General features: G+C 27.5%; 5 protein-coding genes across 5 annotated transcripts; all 5 read left to right on the forward strand.

Moving 5' to 3' along the window:
- Positions 1 to 288: 288 nt before the first annotated feature.
- On the forward strand, positions 289 to 809 carry OCT59_019831 (uncharacterized protein; the record flags this gene model as incomplete). Its single annotated transcript, XM_025329133.2, has 3 exons — positions 289 to 469; positions 545 to 603; positions 681 to 809. 3 exons carry the CDS (start codon positions 289 to 291, stop codon positions 807 to 809), a joined length of 369 nt encoding a protein of 122 aa, XP_025178522.2.
- A 4545-nt stretch (positions 810 to 5354) lies between these two features.
- Positions 5355 to 5874, forward strand: OCT59_019832 (uncharacterized protein; the record flags this gene model as incomplete). The annotated part of the gene is made up of 3 exons (XM_025329132.2): positions 5355 to 5535; positions 5611 to 5669; positions 5746 to 5874. The coding sequence occupies 3 exons, from the start codon at positions 5355 to 5357 to the stop codon at positions 5872 to 5874; spliced, it is 369 nt and encodes a 122-aa protein (XP_025178521.2).
- A 5674-nt stretch (positions 5875 to 11548) lies between these two features.
- Positions 11549 to 12449, forward strand: OCT59_019833 (uncharacterized protein; the record flags this gene model as incomplete). The annotated part of the gene is made up of 7 exons (XM_066143802.1): positions 11549 to 11609; positions 11670 to 11716; positions 11867 to 11900; positions 11971 to 12010; positions 12090 to 12151; positions 12247 to 12278; positions 12441 to 12449. 7 exons carry the CDS (start codon positions 11549 to 11551, stop codon positions 12447 to 12449), a joined length of 285 nt encoding a protein of 94 aa, XP_066005515.1.
- A 2435-nt stretch (positions 12450 to 14884) lies between these two features.
- Positions 14885 to 15402, forward strand: OCT59_019834 (uncharacterized protein; the record flags this gene model as incomplete). The annotated part of the gene is made up of 3 exons (XM_066143803.1): positions 14885 to 15065; positions 15142 to 15200; positions 15274 to 15402. The coding sequence occupies 3 exons, from the start codon at positions 14885 to 14887 to the stop codon at positions 15400 to 15402; spliced, it is 369 nt and encodes a 122-aa protein (XP_066005516.1).
- An 839-nt stretch (positions 15403 to 16241) lies between these two features.
- OCT59_019835 (uncharacterized protein) lies at positions 16242 to 16695 on the forward strand (the record flags this gene model as incomplete). The annotated part of the gene is made up of 3 exons (XM_025310807.2): positions 16242 to 16422; positions 16498 to 16547; positions 16621 to 16695. 3 exons carry the CDS (start codon positions 16242 to 16244, stop codon positions 16693 to 16695), a joined length of 306 nt encoding a protein of 101 aa, XP_025178519.2.
- Positions 16696 to 17040: the final 345 nt, after the last annotated feature.

The raw sequence follows: 17040 nt of genomic DNA on the forward strand, positions 1-17040 counted from the left end.
AATATGATTTGTTTTTTGATAATTTCCCTCTAACTTCCAAAATTTCTAATATCAGATATAACTTTTTTATCCGTATATTCTGTGACATTCTAATTAAAGATGTTGAATGTCATGGTCTTACTTTACGAAATTATGTTTGATTTCCTGTAGTTCTTACTGATATGTATTTCTTTGTGAAATAAAATAAAATAAATAATAAAATATCAAAAGATTTATTGCAATAATGAAATTTTTCTTATATAAACCCTCCAAAAATGTTTTTATAAAATTCATAAAACTTAATACACAATGAATCGCCTATATACCCTAATTTTTATTCTTTTTACCTTTCTCTTCGTTACCGCTTTTTCAGAAGAGGATTTAATACCTGTCAAACAAGTTACTGCTAATCTTCTCAAAATCAGAAAAGTTGGAGACAATAAATTAATTGCAGAAGTTACATGGGATGGAACACTTGAAAGAGATGATGGTAACAGCGGGTTTCCCTATTTTATATTTTACATAAATAATTTTTACGAACTTTTTTTTTAAATAAAATAAATAGAACCGGTTAAAACCAAATTTAGATGCTTTTCTGATGCTGTGACTGTTAAAGGTCCTAAGGTAATAAATTATTCGTCCTTTATGAACTTCAAAATAATATTTTTATCTTTTATTAATTAAAAAATTTTTTTTTATAGCATGGTGTATTTGGTGACCGTAAGGTCAATTTCGAATTAAAGGTTCACAAAAAGAATGTCAATGTGAAATGTCGATTTGGAATTTTCGATATTGACTCTTTCAAGAACATAATTAGTTTCCGAACTTAACTCTAGCAGTATTAAATTATTATTATTTATTATTTAATGTAGTATGTGGCGCAGCTAGTAAGTTAAATTGTAATAAAAAAGTTATAATAGTAAGCTTTCTCCTAGGATCAATAGGACAAAAGAATGTTTACATCTAACATGCCTTTTATATTTGTGATATACGAATTAATGTTTTTAATACTATTGAATGTCTCATAAAAATCGGCCAATAAAATCCCCACTAGGGTGTCCACCAAAATTGACATTATAGTACTATAGCGTAGGGTGTCCAGGATTTCATGGTGTGATGGCCCGAAAAGTGTGGTGTGGTTTAAACAAAAAGTGCGATTTTTAATTCTGGCCATATTTAGCGTAATTTCGGCTGGAATTAACATAATAATTTTAACTTCAAATTCACTATCTTAATTCGAGCCAAAATTTGATAACCGAAAACCAATCATGTGATCATCAATCGACCAATAAAACTCAATTACTGCGGATAGTGTTAAAAATGTGAAATTTTGCCAAAAAATGCGGCCACACCAAAAGTGTGAAAAAGGTGTGACCGTTCTATCCTGGACACCCTACTATAGCGCCACTACAAAACCGTTGATCTTAATTTTTGGCCGGAATTTCAAATCGTAATCACGTTATTCACGAGTTTATCTAGCCATCCAATTTCGTGAAAAAATCGCGATCACTCCAAAATCGTAAAAAATAAAATAAAATCGGGATCAAACGCCCTAATCCCCGCATAGTAGTATTCCAAACTATATAATCTGTTATCAAATGATCAAATCCTTTCAAGCTAAATCTAGATTCCACAGTTCCACAGTTCAATTAGTATTCAAAAACACTCATTTATGTACGTATTTGACAAGTTATAAATGAAAATCAATAACATTATTGGTATGATACTGGTATGATCCAGACTTTTCGCCGAATCCCATTTAATATTTCGCGTTATTTTATTGTTTTTATAATAAATAGTACATAAAGAAATTTTTCTAGAAAAATTTTAAATTAGATGATGTTTATTAAATTTATCTCGTTCTTTATAAATACATTAATCTTTTTTTACTTACTTTCTATATAAATATATATATTTCGTGAATAAGTGTTTTCAGAATTATAAAGTTATTTATTTATTGCCTGGCAATTAATATCAGTTACTTGAATTTTAAAGTGATAATATCCTGAAAAAAAAAGATCTCTAAAAATAATTTATTTTTTATTTTCATTGCGGGATGAATATTTTTCATAAAATGATGTTAATCGCTACCATTTCGGCGAAATCGGCGAAATGACCAGCGAAATGGGGTTTCGGTGAAATGGATTTCGGCGAGATGACTTCAGCGAAATGGAGTTTTGGTGAAATGGATTTCGGCGAGATGTACCGTAACCATTTGACATATGTATTATATTCTCTATAACGACTCTTCATTCAAAAATAAAATATAAATTATGTAATAAAATAAAATAAAGGTCATTTAAACATCTGTCTAAGACCATGTGGCTTTAGCTAGTAGGTGGTGAGCGAGCGATGCAAGCCTACACGTGTAAAATGAACATTCTACCGACAAATCACGTTTAATTGGTAGTAATCATCATATTCTTAATAGATTATCTATCGATGATTTACGGAAATAAAATAAAATAAAAATAAAATAGGGTTTTATTATTTCTTTTTTGATTTTCTTTTTTTTTTCCTTTACCAATATGATTTATTTTTTTAATAATTTCACTCTAACTACCGAAATTTCTAATGTCGGATATGACTTTTTTATCCGTATATTCAGTGACTTTCTATTAATCTCGCGTTAAACAAATTTATCATTTAATTAAAATCATGTGTCAAAATTTTAAAAATCTTGGACATATTTGTTGTAACTGAAATTGAAATTTGACTGAATTTAAAATTCAGATACGGGAATTTCTGGGAAAGCCGATTGAAATTTAAATTCAGATATGATCTTCAAGTATCTGAATTTAAATTTCAGTTAAATTGGGATTTCAGATACGAGGTTAACTGAAATTAAAATGTCTAGTTACAAGGTTATCTGAAATTAAGATGTCTGAATTTTAATTTCAGGTAAAATTCCAATGTCTGAATTTAAAATTCAGTCAACTTTTCCAGAAATTCCCATATCTGAATTTTAAATTCAGTTAAATTTCAATTTCAGTCACAACATATTGAATGTCATACGTCCTACTTTATGAAATTATGTTTGATTTTCCTGTAATTCTTGCTGATAATGTATTTCTCTGTGAAATAAAATAAAATAAATAATAAAATATCAAAAGATTTATTGCAATAATAAGATTTTCTTATAAAAACCAAAAAATATTTTTTCATAAAATTCATCCTATATATCTTGATTTTTATTCTTTTTGCCTTTCTCTTCGTTACCGCTTTTTCAGAAGAGGATTTAGTACCTGTCAAACAACTTTATTCTCTTCCGCTCAAAATCAAAAGAGTTGAACACAATAAATTGATTGCAGAAGTTTACATGGGATGGAACACTTGAAAGAGATGATGGTAACGGCGGGTTTCCCTATTTTATATTTTACATAAATAATTTTTACGAACCTTTTTTTTAAATAAAATAAATAGAACCGGTTAAAACCAAATTTAGATGTTTTTCTGATGCTGTGACTGTTAAGGTAAATTATTCGTCCTTATAAACTTCAAAATAATCATAAGTTTATCTTTATTAACTAAAATATTTTTTTATAGCATGCTTTATTCGGTGACCGTAAGGTAAAGATGGTCAACGGTCCTAAAGACCATGGTCCTCTCCGGTCCTAAGTGCAAAAAGACCAGACCGCTCAGGACGCGGTCCTCCATCGGTCTTCATAAATTTTGATTTTGAAATTTACGATAATTCCGGCTAAAATTAAATGATCGTCGCAAAAATATCCTTTTTTGGATTCTCGTGTACCAATTTTTCCATTTTGGAAGGAAACAAAATTTCCTTTTTTGGACTTGTGTAACGTCACGTGATCATATTTGACCAATCGCAGTGATCGGTCTTTATTAGGACCGTGGATTCAAGACTGCGGTCCAGTCCTACAAAGACCGGGACCGGCTTGGACCGGACCGAGACGGACCGAGTAGGACCATTGACCATCTTTACTATAAGGTCAATTTCGAAATAAAGGTTCACAAAAAGAATGTCATAGTGAAATGTCAATATGGGGTTATAGATGGTGTCATTTTCATAAGAAGAATTCGTTTCCGAACCTAACTCATTCTTTTGTCACTGGTTTGACAATATTAAAATTATTATTTATTATTTAATGTAATATGGCGCAGCTTAATTCTGTGGTTATAATAGCAAGCCTTCTCTTAGGAATGTTTACATATTTAATAATTTTGACGAGATCTATTAATAAGATCGTACATGCCTTTTATATTTGTAATATATTAATTCTACTAATACTATCATATTTCAATATTAGATGCCTATTCTGTACAATACTAATCTGTTATCAATCTTTTACCTCCGCATTGTATATATTAAGCTAAATCTGAACTCCACAGTTCCACAGTTCAATTAGCATCGATAATTCCATAAAATTATATTTACAAAAAGTTTGCGTGTAAAATTACACTAAAAAATCGACCCATTTTATAAAGAAGGAGTAATAATGAATTCAGTTATTAAATATGTTAATATGGTAAGATGCTCCATGGTTTTCAGGTTTTTAAAATTAAAATCAAGTGTCATCCAATGACACTTGGAAAATTTTTAACTTGTGAGGAAAATTGAATGGGATAGTAATTATCAAATCATTTCCAACTCCTTAATTTAAATCGCCTTAAAAAGGTGTTTTCATAATGAAATTAAAGGACAAAAGTAAAAGATTCTGTAAGTAAAAATTATGTATGTTAAAAATTTATGAAGATATTAAGTTTTTAATATTTGAATAAAATTATTTATTTTCTTTAAATTTATTTACATATATTATTTAGAAATATTAATAAGTGATTAAAAATTTTTTTAAATTATTGGAGTGGTTATCTATCTTCTTTTTGAATACGAATTTAATAAAATTTGTTAGGTAGTTTATGAAATATTAATTTTTTTGCAATTAACTGTTTTTTTTTTTGATTTCGGCATCGCCATATAAAACCCATATGTTCAAAAGGGGTGAACCCTACCCTTAATTGGTAGTAATCATCATATACTATCTATTGATGATTTGCGGAAATAAAATAAAATCAAAATAAAATAGGGTTCTATTATTTCTTTTTGATTTTCTTTTTTTCTCTTTTTTTTTACAAATATGATTTGTTTTTGATAATTTCCCTCTAACTTCCGAAATTTCTAATACCGGATATAACTTTTTTATCCGTGACATTCTAATTAAAGATGTTGAATGTCATGGTCTTACTTTACGAAATTATGTTTGATTTCCTGTAGTTCTTACTGATAATATATTTCTTTGTGAAATAAAATAAAATAAATAATAAAATATCAAAAGATTTATTGCAATAATGAAATTTTTCTTATATAAACCCTCCAAAAATGTTTTTATAAAATTCATAAAACTTAATACACAATGAATCGCCTATATACCCTAATTTTTATTCTTTTTACCTTTCTCTTCGTTACCGCTTTTTCAGAAGAGGATTTAATACCTGTCAAACAAGTTACTGCTAATCTTCTCAAAATCAGAAAAGCTGGACACAATAAATTAATTGCAGAAGTTACATGGGATGGAACACTTGAAAGAGATGATGGTAACAGCGGGTTTCCCTATTTTATATTTTACATAAATAATTTTTACGAACTTTTTTTTTAAATAAAATAAATAGAACCGGTTAAAACCAAATTTAGATGCTTTTCTGATGCTGTGACTGTTAAAGGTCCTAAGGTAATAAATTATTCGTCCTTTATGAACTTCAAAATAATATTTTTATCTTTTATTAATTAAAAAATTTTTTTTATAGCATGGTGTATTCGGTGACCGTAAGGTCAATTTCGAATTAAAGGTTCACAAAAAGAATGTCAATGTGAAATGTCGATTTGGAATTTTCGATATTGACTCTTTCAAGAACATAATTAGTTTCCGAACTTAACTCTAGCAGTATTAAATTATTATTATTTATTATTTAATGTAGTATGTGGCACAACTAGTAAGTTAAATTGTAATAGAAAAGTTATAATAGTAAGCTTTCTCCTAGGATCAATAGGACGAAAGAATGTTTACATCTAACATGCCTTTTATATTTGTGATATACGAATTAATGTTTTTAATGTCTCATAAAATATCGGCCAATAAAATCCCCACTAGGGTGTCCACCAAAATTGACATTATAGTACTATAGCGCCACTACAAAACCGTTGATCTTAATTTTTGGCCGGAATTTCAAATCGTAATCACGTTATTCACGAGTTTATCTAGCCATCCAATTTCGTGAAAAAATCGCGATCACTCCAAAATCGTAAAAAATAAAATAAAATCGGGATCAAACGCCCTAATCCCCGCATAGTAGTATTCCAAACTATATAATCTGTTATCAAATGATCAAATCCTTTCAAGCTAAATCTAGATTCCACAGTTCCACAGTTCAATTAGTATTCAAAAACACTCATTTATGTACGTATTTGACAAGTTATAAATGAAAATCAATAACATTATTGGTATGATACTGGTATGATCCAGACTTTTCGCCGAATCCCATTTAATATTTCGCGTTATTTTATTGTTTTTATAATAAATAGTACATAAAGAAATTTTTCTAGAAAAATTTTAAATTAGATGATGTTTATTAAATTTATCTCGTTCTTTATAAATACATTAATCTTTTTTTATTTACTTTCTATATAAACATATATATTTCGTGAATAAGTGTTTTCAGAATTATAAAGTTATTTATTTATTGCCTGGCAATTAATATCAGTTACTTGAATGTTAAAGTGATAATATCCTGAAAAAAAAAAAGATCTCTAAAAATAATTTATTTTTTATTTTCATTGCGGGATGAATATTTTTCATAAAATGTTAATCGCTACCATTTCGGCGAAATCGGCGAAATGACCAGCGAAATGGGGTTTCGGTGAAATGGATTTCGGCGAAATGGCTTCAGAGAAATGGGGTATCGGTGAAATGGATTTCGGCGAGATGTACCGTAACCATTTGACATATGTACTATTATATTCTCTGTAACGACTCTTCATTCAAAAATAAAATATAAATTATGTAATAAAATAAAATAAAGGTCATTTAAACATCTGTCTAAGACCATGTGGCTTTAGCTACTAGTAGGTGGTGAGCGATGCAAGCCCTACACGTGTAAAATGAACATTCTACCGACAAATCACGTTTAATTGGTAGTAATCATCATATTCTTAATAGATTATCTATCGATGATTTACGGAAATAAAATAAAATAAAAATAAAATAGGGTTTTATTAGTATTTCTTTTTTGATTTTCTTTTTTTTTCCTTTACCAATATGATTTATTTTTTTAATAATTTCACTCTAACTACCGAAATTTCTAATATCGGATATGACTTTTTTATCCGTATATTCAGTGACTTTCTATTAATCTCGCGTTAAACAAATTTATCATTTAATTAAAATCATGTGTCAAAATTTTAAAAATCTCGGACATATTTGTTGTAACTGAAATTGAATTTAAAATTCAGATACGGGAATTTCTGGGAAAGCCGATTGAAATTTAAATTCAGATATGATCTTCAAGTATCTGAATTTAAATTTCAGTTAAATTGGGATTTCAGATACGAGGTTAACTGAAATTAAAATGTCTAAATTTCAAATTCAGATAAAATTGGAATTTCAGATACGAAGTTATCTGAAATTAAAATGTCTGAATTTCAAATTCAGATAAAATTAGAATTTCAGATATGAGGTTATCTGAAATTAGAAATGTCTGAATTTCAATTCAGATAAAATTTGAAGTTCAGTTACAAGGTTATCTGAATTTAAGATGTCTGAATTTTAATTTCAGATAAAATTCCAATGTCTGAATTTAAAATTCAGTCAACTTTTCCAGAAATTCCCATATCTGAATTTTAAATTCAGTTAAATTTCAATTTCAGTCACAACATATTGAATGTCATACGTCCTACTTTACGAAATTATGTTTGATTTTCCTGTAATTCTTGCTGATAATGTATTTCTCTGTGAAATAAAATAAAATAAATAATAAAATATCAAAAGATTTATTGCAATAATAAGATTTTCTTATAAAAACCAAAAAATATTTTTTCATAAAATTCATCCTATATATCTTGATTTTTATTCTTTTTGCCTTTCTCTTCGTTACCGCTTTTCAGAAGAGGATTTAGTACCTGTCAAACAACTTTATTCTCTTCCGCTCAAAATCAAAAGAGTTGGACACAATAAATTGATTGCAGAAGTTAAATGGGACGGAGCACTTGAAAGAGATGATGGTAATATTTTCCCCCTATTTTTATACTATTTTACATAAATAATTTTTACGAACTTTTTTTTTTAAATAAAAATAAATAGAACCGGTTAAAACCAAATTTAAATGTTTTTATGATGCTATGACTGTTAAAGGTCCTAAGGTAAATTATTCGTCCTTTATGAACTTTAAAATAATATATTTATCTTTTTAATTAAAAATTTTTTTTTATAGCATGCTGTATTCGGTGACCGATGGGTCAATTTCGAATTAAAGGTTGACAAAAAGAATGTCAATGTAAAATGTCGATTTGGAACTTTAGATGATATTAACTCTTTCAAGAACATAATTAGTAGTTTCCGAACTTAACTCTAGAAGTATTAAAATTATTATTATTTATTATTTAATGTAATATGTGACGCAGCTAAGTTTTACGCAAATTTTTAGAATAATGAAATTGTAATAAAAAAGTTATAATAATAAGCTTTCTCCTGGACGAAAGAATGTTTACATCTAATATGCCTTTTATATTTGTGATATACGAAATTACGAATTAATGTTTTTAATACTATTGAATGTCTCATAAAATATCGGCCAATAAAATCCCCACTAGGATGTCCAGGATAGGTTGTCGTGATGACCCAAAAATCCGGTGTGATTTTCAGTTCTTTCGCAAATTCGCTTTCGTAATTTCAGCCAAAATTGAAATTATAGTACTATAGCGTTTAATTCGCCACTACAAAACCGTTGATCCTAATTTTCAGAATTTCAAATCGTAATCACGTTATTCCCGAGTTTATCCAGCCATCCAATGTCGTGAAAAATCGTAGAAATTTATCAAAAATCGCGATCACTTTGCAGAAACCCGTGATTTGCTACCATACAGTCAAATGATCGCTATCAAATTACAACGATCTAGTATCGGACACGTGATAATTATAGTGTCAGACTATCTCGTGAAACCGTCGATGACACACTAATACGAAGTCTTTTTGAAGTTGTAACATAGTCTTAAATAGATAGTAAATATCATCGAAAATTAGCTGAAACAATTAATATAATACATTTTTTCGATGCATTAGACATTTATTTAACGGTTTCTTTACTTTTTTTTGTTATAATTATTTATTAATAAAGTTATGTAATAAATTTCAATAATTTCATTTAATAAAAAGCCGATTATAAACTATCATTTATAAATTCTATATAATTATACTATTTTAATATTAATAATCTAAAAAAATATACCGTAATAATAGAATAATGCTACAATACAATATAATTAGTACGCCTAACGATCACTAGCAATTTGACAAACCACTTTAAAATGTATAACAAAAAATTTTGTAACAGATAGATATTTAACATTTATAGTAAAATGATTTGTACAATACATGCATTTAAATTTAAACAGTAAAATAAATGGTGTAATTAAACGTAATTGATATATATATATACTGTAGTTGGAGAATCATAAACTTCGTAGCCACGCTCAATTAAGGCAATGTATTACTAGACCTACGCTAAAGATGACTTTAGCAAGGCTTTCTTTGTGAATTAAAGAAACTTCATACACTTTGCCAGCTGGTGAGAAAGCTTATGACCCCTTAACCTCAAGTCAGTTTATACTAAAAAACCAAGAATGTTTGCATTGCTAATAAAAACTAAGTATAGTTATCAATATAAGATACTTAGTCATATTAGTAAATTCCTTGAATAAAACAAACAAAATAATACTTCTTTCAATTTACCTTGTTAGTATTAAAAGAAAACAAAAAAAACTCTCTAAAATCTTGCATAGAGAAACTAGAAGAAACTATCTAAGAAAAAAAGAACGAAGTTGAGTAATTGTTTATTAATATAAATAAATAAAGGAAAATAATACTTACCAAAATATGAAAACCAATATGCCCAAAGAGATCCAGAGAGACCCAGAGAGTTGGCTGCAAAAAAAAAATTAGTAAATTTTCATGAACACCTACTGAATTCCCATACAATCAAATACCTGTAATCCGTGAAAGGAGAGAAACAAGAAACGTTTTATTAAAAGAATAATTTAAAATAAGACACTAAATATAATGCAAAATTCTACACGTCCTAACCCAAAGACCTAAAAACTAACCGTCTAAAAAAAAAGAAAGTAATAAATGGTTAGTAAGACTCAAATCTTCGCTTATTTTATCATTTCTATATCATCAGCTTCTGTCATTTCTTCATCTTCTTAATAAATATCCATTTTGGTATGACCATTATTTCTAGTGGTAGCCATAACGTCCTCTAGAAATAAAATATTGCTGAAAAAAATATACATTCAATATATCTTAAAATAGCAAAGCAATAATATTTACCATCTGTTCGGAAGTTCTTTATTTGTTGCTAAAGTACTTGCGGAATAGTTAAATGTGATTTATCGTGGTCTAATATAGTTACGCTAAACATTATGAGAAGCATATCAACTTCAAAGCATTTTTTTTAAAAATGACAGTGATACTACAATGATGTGTCGCGTAAAATTTATTGAAAGGTATACAAGAAAAATAATTTAAAAGAATTATTCAAATAAAAGTTAAAAGAAAAAAGTTTATTTCATATGGAATATTTAATGATTACAAATCACTTAAAATAAATTACTTAAAAATATCATTTTAATTTATTTTATATTTTTATGTTCGTACTTCGTTTGTAGTATTTTTTAAATACTAAGGAAAAATTGAAGTTAAAATATTTTATAATGTAAAAAATAATATACGTATAAAATTTTCGTTCAATATAACAATTGCGACCTATGGAAAAGTCATAAATATATATATTAGACTTGTACTCGCATTTCTGTAAAAGTCTAAATTACTACGCTTAATTTTACTGTAAAAGTCTAAACTTAAATTTACTATTACTATATAGTCTAATTTGTACTCACATTTCTATAAAAGTCTAAATTACTACGCTTAATGTTTATAAAAGTCTAAATTACTATGCCAAATAATTTTTGAACCTCTTTCTTTTTCTCTCTCGTTATTTTTCCTTATAACTATTTAGTCTTCTTATATATACCTCCCAGAAAAAGAAACAGGAGTTATTCAAGATGAAAATAACTTTCACTTTATAATCATATTGAACAGTACATTTGATGATTTGAATCTTATTTTCATTCCTAATCATCCTAATAACACATATTCTCCTACATATCATCCTAATCATCTTAATAACATGAGATTCTGAAAAGAGTAAAACTCTCTTTAAAAAATACGGTTTTTAAAATTTTTCTCTTTTTGTAGAAATTGGCTCCAAAGTAGACATTTCAAGTAAGTTTTAAGTTTTTTCAAAACTTTCTTTTCGAAACTTAAAAAAAAAAAGTTTAATGTTTTCAGTTCAATTTTTTAGGGAAATTGATTCTGATTTGGATACTGAAATCCTGATAGGTAATTTTTGAATTTTTTGAAACTTAAGAAAAACTTTTTTTAACGTTTCTTTATTTTTAGAAAATTGGCTCCGAAGTTGGTACTGCAAAACTTCAAAATGGAAAAACGTTTTTTTTAACGTTTTTCTTTACTTTTTTTTAGGAAAATGACTCCAAAGTTTGGATTCTCAACTTTTAAATTTTAAATTTTCTTTTTTGAAATTTCAAAAAAAAAGTTCTCTAACTTTGTTTCTCTAACTTTTTTTACTCTTTTGTAAGGAAGTTGACTCCAACTCAGATATGACAGAATCGGGTAAGTTTTTGAAAATAATTTGAAGACTTTGAAAAAATGTTTTTATTACTTTTTTTTTTATTTCTTATAGGTCCCGGTTGGCCAGTCATCGAAATTAAAAGAAAGAGCAAGTTTCGTTGTGAATTTGCTTTTTCTTTCATTTCTCTTTTTTTGTAGAGACTTTGGCAGGCTTGTTTTTTCTTTTTTTAGACGATCTTCCTCAGTTGTTGCTAACAAAAAATATCGGATAGCTGAAATTGGGTTCTTCGGATGTGAATATTATTTTTTAAAAAAAAATTTCAATGAATCGTTTATTAAATGTTTCATTTTATTTCTTTTTTATAGTTATTTTATATTTTTTTTTTAGGTGTTCTTTGGTTCATTGGACGTGAGATTTTGGTGAGCAGTATACATATTTTCTACAATTACTAATTTTTCTTTTTTTTAAAAAAACGGTTGGTTCCTTGGCGTTTTGAATGTGAAATTTTGGTAAGTAATTTTCTTTTTTTTCTTTATTATTTTACGAGCATGTTTACTAATATCTCATTATTCTTTTTTTAGATGGCTTAGCATCGGAGCGATCAGAAATGATTTGCATATGCGAAGTTTATATTTTTTCAAGACCATTTAATGTTTATTATCGATATAACATTTTACATCAATTTACATTTACGATTAGATTTAGAATAGAACACTCTACTATTAGTTTGTAAGATACTTTACAACTTATTTACAGCTTCAAAATAAATTTATTATATAACTTTACTATCACTTTAATATTTATTCAATATAAATTGAATGTACATTTACTTTAACTTTAATATCTATTCAACATAAATTATATATATGTTTGCGTTAACTTTAATATCACTCTAATATCTATTTATTACAACTTAAATATGCGTTAATTATAACTTTAATTTGTATTTTGTGATTTCAATACTATTTTTGTACGATGACTACGATCCGATTAGATCAGGTGACGATCTCCTTAATATGCATCAACTTTATACATACGATTGACTTAAACTTATTGTAACGATGTGAGACCATATCGTGACCAAGCCTTGGTTATAAGGTCTATGATAAAATTTCGACTTGGTCACGATATGGTTTCGATTTTAAAAATTTCTGCAATGTATGAATAAATTCTACTAATACTTACTATCATATTTCAATATTAGATGCCTCATAAAAATAAATCCCGCATATTCTGAACAATAATCTGTTATCAATCATTTACCCCGCATTGTATTCAAGCTAAATCTGACCTCCACAGTTCCACAGTTCAATTAGCACAAAAAGTTTGCGTGTAATATTACACTAAAAAATCGACCATTCTATAAACAAGGAGTAATAATGAATTTATTAAATATGGTAAGCAGTGTTGGAAATTTAGGTTATTTTTATATGTGCGGAGCACACATTATTCATAAAAGTTTTGTGCGCAACCTATGAAGGCACATGCGTCTTGTACTATATATAAAATAAAATTATAGTATGGAAATATTGCGCCTATCACTGATGCCAAGATGCTTCATTATTAAAATCTAAGTCTATTCACTTTTACCCCCTAATTTTAATTCAATAATAAAATTTTTCTTATATAAATCCCGAAAAATGTTTTTTTATAAATTCATAAAAACTTAATACATAATGAATCGTTTACATATCTTGATTTTTATTCTTTTACCTTTCTTTTCGCTACCGCTTTTTCAAAAGAGGATTTAGTACCTGTCCAAGAGATTAATCCTAAACCTCTTATAATCAAAAAAGTTGGACACAATAAATTGATTGCAGAAGTTACATGGGATGGAATACTTGAAAGTGATAATGGTAATGTTTATTCCCTATTTTTATATTTTACATAAATAATTTATTTTTATGAATTTTTTTTTTTTAAAAAAATAAATAGTACCGGTTAGAACCAAATTTAGATGTTTTTCTGATGCTGTGACTGTTAAAGATCCTAAGGTAAATTATTCGTCCTTATAAACTTCAAAATAATCATAAGTTTATCTTTATTAACTAAAATATTTTTTTATAGCATGCTTTATTCGGTGACCGTAAGGTCAATTTCGAAATAAAGGTTCACAAAAAGAATGTCACAGTGAAATGTCAATATGGGGTTATAGATGGTGTCATTTTCATAAGAAGAATTCGTTTCCGAACCTAACTCATCCTTTTGTCACTGGGTTGACAATATTAACATTATTATATCATCTACTTATTATTAATTGTTGTCCAATATATTGAAAAGTGTATCAAACTTGCTATTTTTTCAAGTTTTTGCATTATTTATTTTTTAATGTAATATGTGGCGCAGCTGAATTCTGCGCAATGTTTAAAATAATGAAATTGTAATAAAAAGTTATAATAACAAGCCTTCTCTTTGGAATGTTTACATATTTAATAATTTAGACGAGATTTATTAATTACATGCCTTTTATATTTGTGATATATGAATTAATTCTACTAATACTATCATATTTCAATATTAGATGCCTCATAAAAATAAAATCCCGCATATTCATGATCAATAAATCTGTTATCAATCATTTTGCCCCCGCATTGTATCAAGCTAACACAGTTCCTACAGTTCAATTAGCATCGATAATTCCATAAAATTATTTTTACAAAAAGTTTGCGTGTAATAATATTACACTAAAAAATCGACCCATTCTACTATAAACAAGGAGTAATAATGAATTTATTAAATATGGTAATCAGTGTTGGAAATTAGATTACAGTATTTTTATATATGCGGAGCACACATTATTATTCATAAAAGTTTTGTGCGCAACCTATGAAGGCACATGAGCTCTTGTATATAAAATAAAATCATAGTATGGAAATATTGCGCCTATCACTGATGCCAAGATGCTTCATTATTAAAATCTAAATCTATTCACTTTTACCCCCTAATTTTAATTCAATAATAAAATTTTTCTTATATAAATCCCGAAAAATGTTTTTTTATAAAATTCATAAAAACTTAATACATAATGAATCGGTTACATATCTTGATTTTTATTCTTTTTACCTTTCTTTTCGTTACCGCTTTTTCAAAAGAGGATTTAGTACCTGTCCAAGAGATTAATCCTAAACCTCTTATAATCAAAAAAGTTGGACACAATAAATTGATTGCAGAAGTTACATGGGATGGAACACTTGAAAATGATAATGGTAATGTTTATTCCCTATTTTCATATTTTACATAAATAATTCATTTTTATGACTTTTTTTTTAAAAAAATAAATAGTACCGGTTAGAACCAAATTTAGATGTTTTTCTGATGCTGTGACTGTTAAAGGTCCTAAGGTAAATTATTCGTCCTTTACAAACTTCAAAATAATCATAAGTTTATCTTTATTAACTAAAATATTTTTTATAGCATGCTTTATTCGGTGACCGTAAGGTCAATTTTGAAATAAAGGTTCACAAAAAGAATGTCAATGTGAAATGTCGATATGGGGTTCAAGATGGTTCCACTTTCATAAAAAGAATTCGTTTCCAAACCTAACTCATTCTTTTGTCACTGGGTTGACAATATTAAAATTATTATATCATCTACTTATTATTAATTGTTATCCAATATATTGAAAAGTGTATCAAACTTGTATTTTTTCAAGTTTTTGCAATTTTTTTAGCTATAATTTACTACATACTAATTTTATTCAATTTTTCATTATTTATTTTTTAATGTAATATGTGGCGCTGCGCAATGTTAACAAGCCTTCTCTTTGAAATGTTTACATATTTGTGATATATGAATTAATTCTACTAATACTATCATATTTCAATATTAGATGCTTCATAAAAATAAAATCCCGCATATTCATGATCAATAGATCTGTTATCAATCATTTTGCCCCCGCATTGTATCAAGCTAACACAGTTCCCACAGTTCAATTAGCATCGATAATTCCATAAAATTATTTTTACAAAAGTTTGCGTGTAATATTACACTAAAAAATCGACCCATTCCATATAACCATATAAACAAGGAGCATATTGAATTATTAAATATGGTAAGCAGTGTTGGAAATTCAGATTATTCTTATATGTGCGGAGCGCACATTATTCAAAAAAGTTTTGCGCGCAACCTATGAAGGCATATGCGCTCTTATACATAAAATAAAATAATAGTATGAAATATCGCGCCTACCTACATTCCATCACTGATAGTAAGATGCTTTATTATTATTAAAATCTAAATTTATTCACTTTTACTCCTTAATTTTAATTACCTTAAAATGAGAGATTATCATTATAAAATCTCAAGAGATTTATTTCAATAATAAAATTTTCTTATAAAAACCAAAAAATATTTTTCATAAAATTCATAAAACTTAATACATAATGAATCGTTTACATATCTTGATTTTTATTCTTTTTACCTTTCTTTTCGCTACCGCTTTTTCAAAAGAGGATTTAGTACCTGTCCAAGAGATTAATCCTAAACCTCTTATAATCAAAAAAGTTGGACACAATAAATTGATTGCAGAAGTTACATGGGATGGAACACTTGAAAGAGATGATGGTAACGGCGGGTTTCCCTATTTTATATTTTACATAAATAATTTTTACGAACCTTTTTTTTAAATAAAATAAATAGAACCGGTTAAAACCAAATTTAGATGTTTTTCTGATGCTGTGACTGTTAAGGTAAATTATTCGTCCTTATAAACTTCAAAATAATCATAAGTTTATCTTTATTAACTAAAATATTTTTTTATAGCATGCTTTATTCGGTGACCCGGTCCTACGTGCAAAAAGACCAGCGCGGTCCTCCATCGGTCTTCATAAATTTTGAAATTTACGATAATTCTGGCTAAAATTAAATGATCGTCACAAAATATCCTTTTTTGGATTCTCGTGTAACCATTTTTCCATTTTGGAAGGAAACAAAATTTCCTTTTTGGACTTGTGTAATGTCACATGATCATATTTGACCAATCGCAGGGATCAGTCTTTATTAGGACCGTGGATTCAAGACTGCGGTCCAGTCTTACAAAGACTGGAACCGGCTTGGACCGGACCGAGACGGACTGAGTAGGACCATTGACCATCTTTACCATAAGGTCAATTTCAAAATAAAGGTTCACAAAAAGAATGTCACAGTGAAATGTCAATATGGGGTTATAGATGGTGTCATTTT

The sequence above is a fragment of the Rhizophagus irregularis genome, chromosome 29 (assembly GCF_026210795.1).
Source record: "Rhizophagus irregularis chromosome 29, complete sequence".
NCBI classification, from domain to species: Eukaryota; Fungi; Glomeromycota; class Glomeromycetes; order Glomerales; family Glomeraceae; genus Rhizophagus; species Rhizophagus irregularis.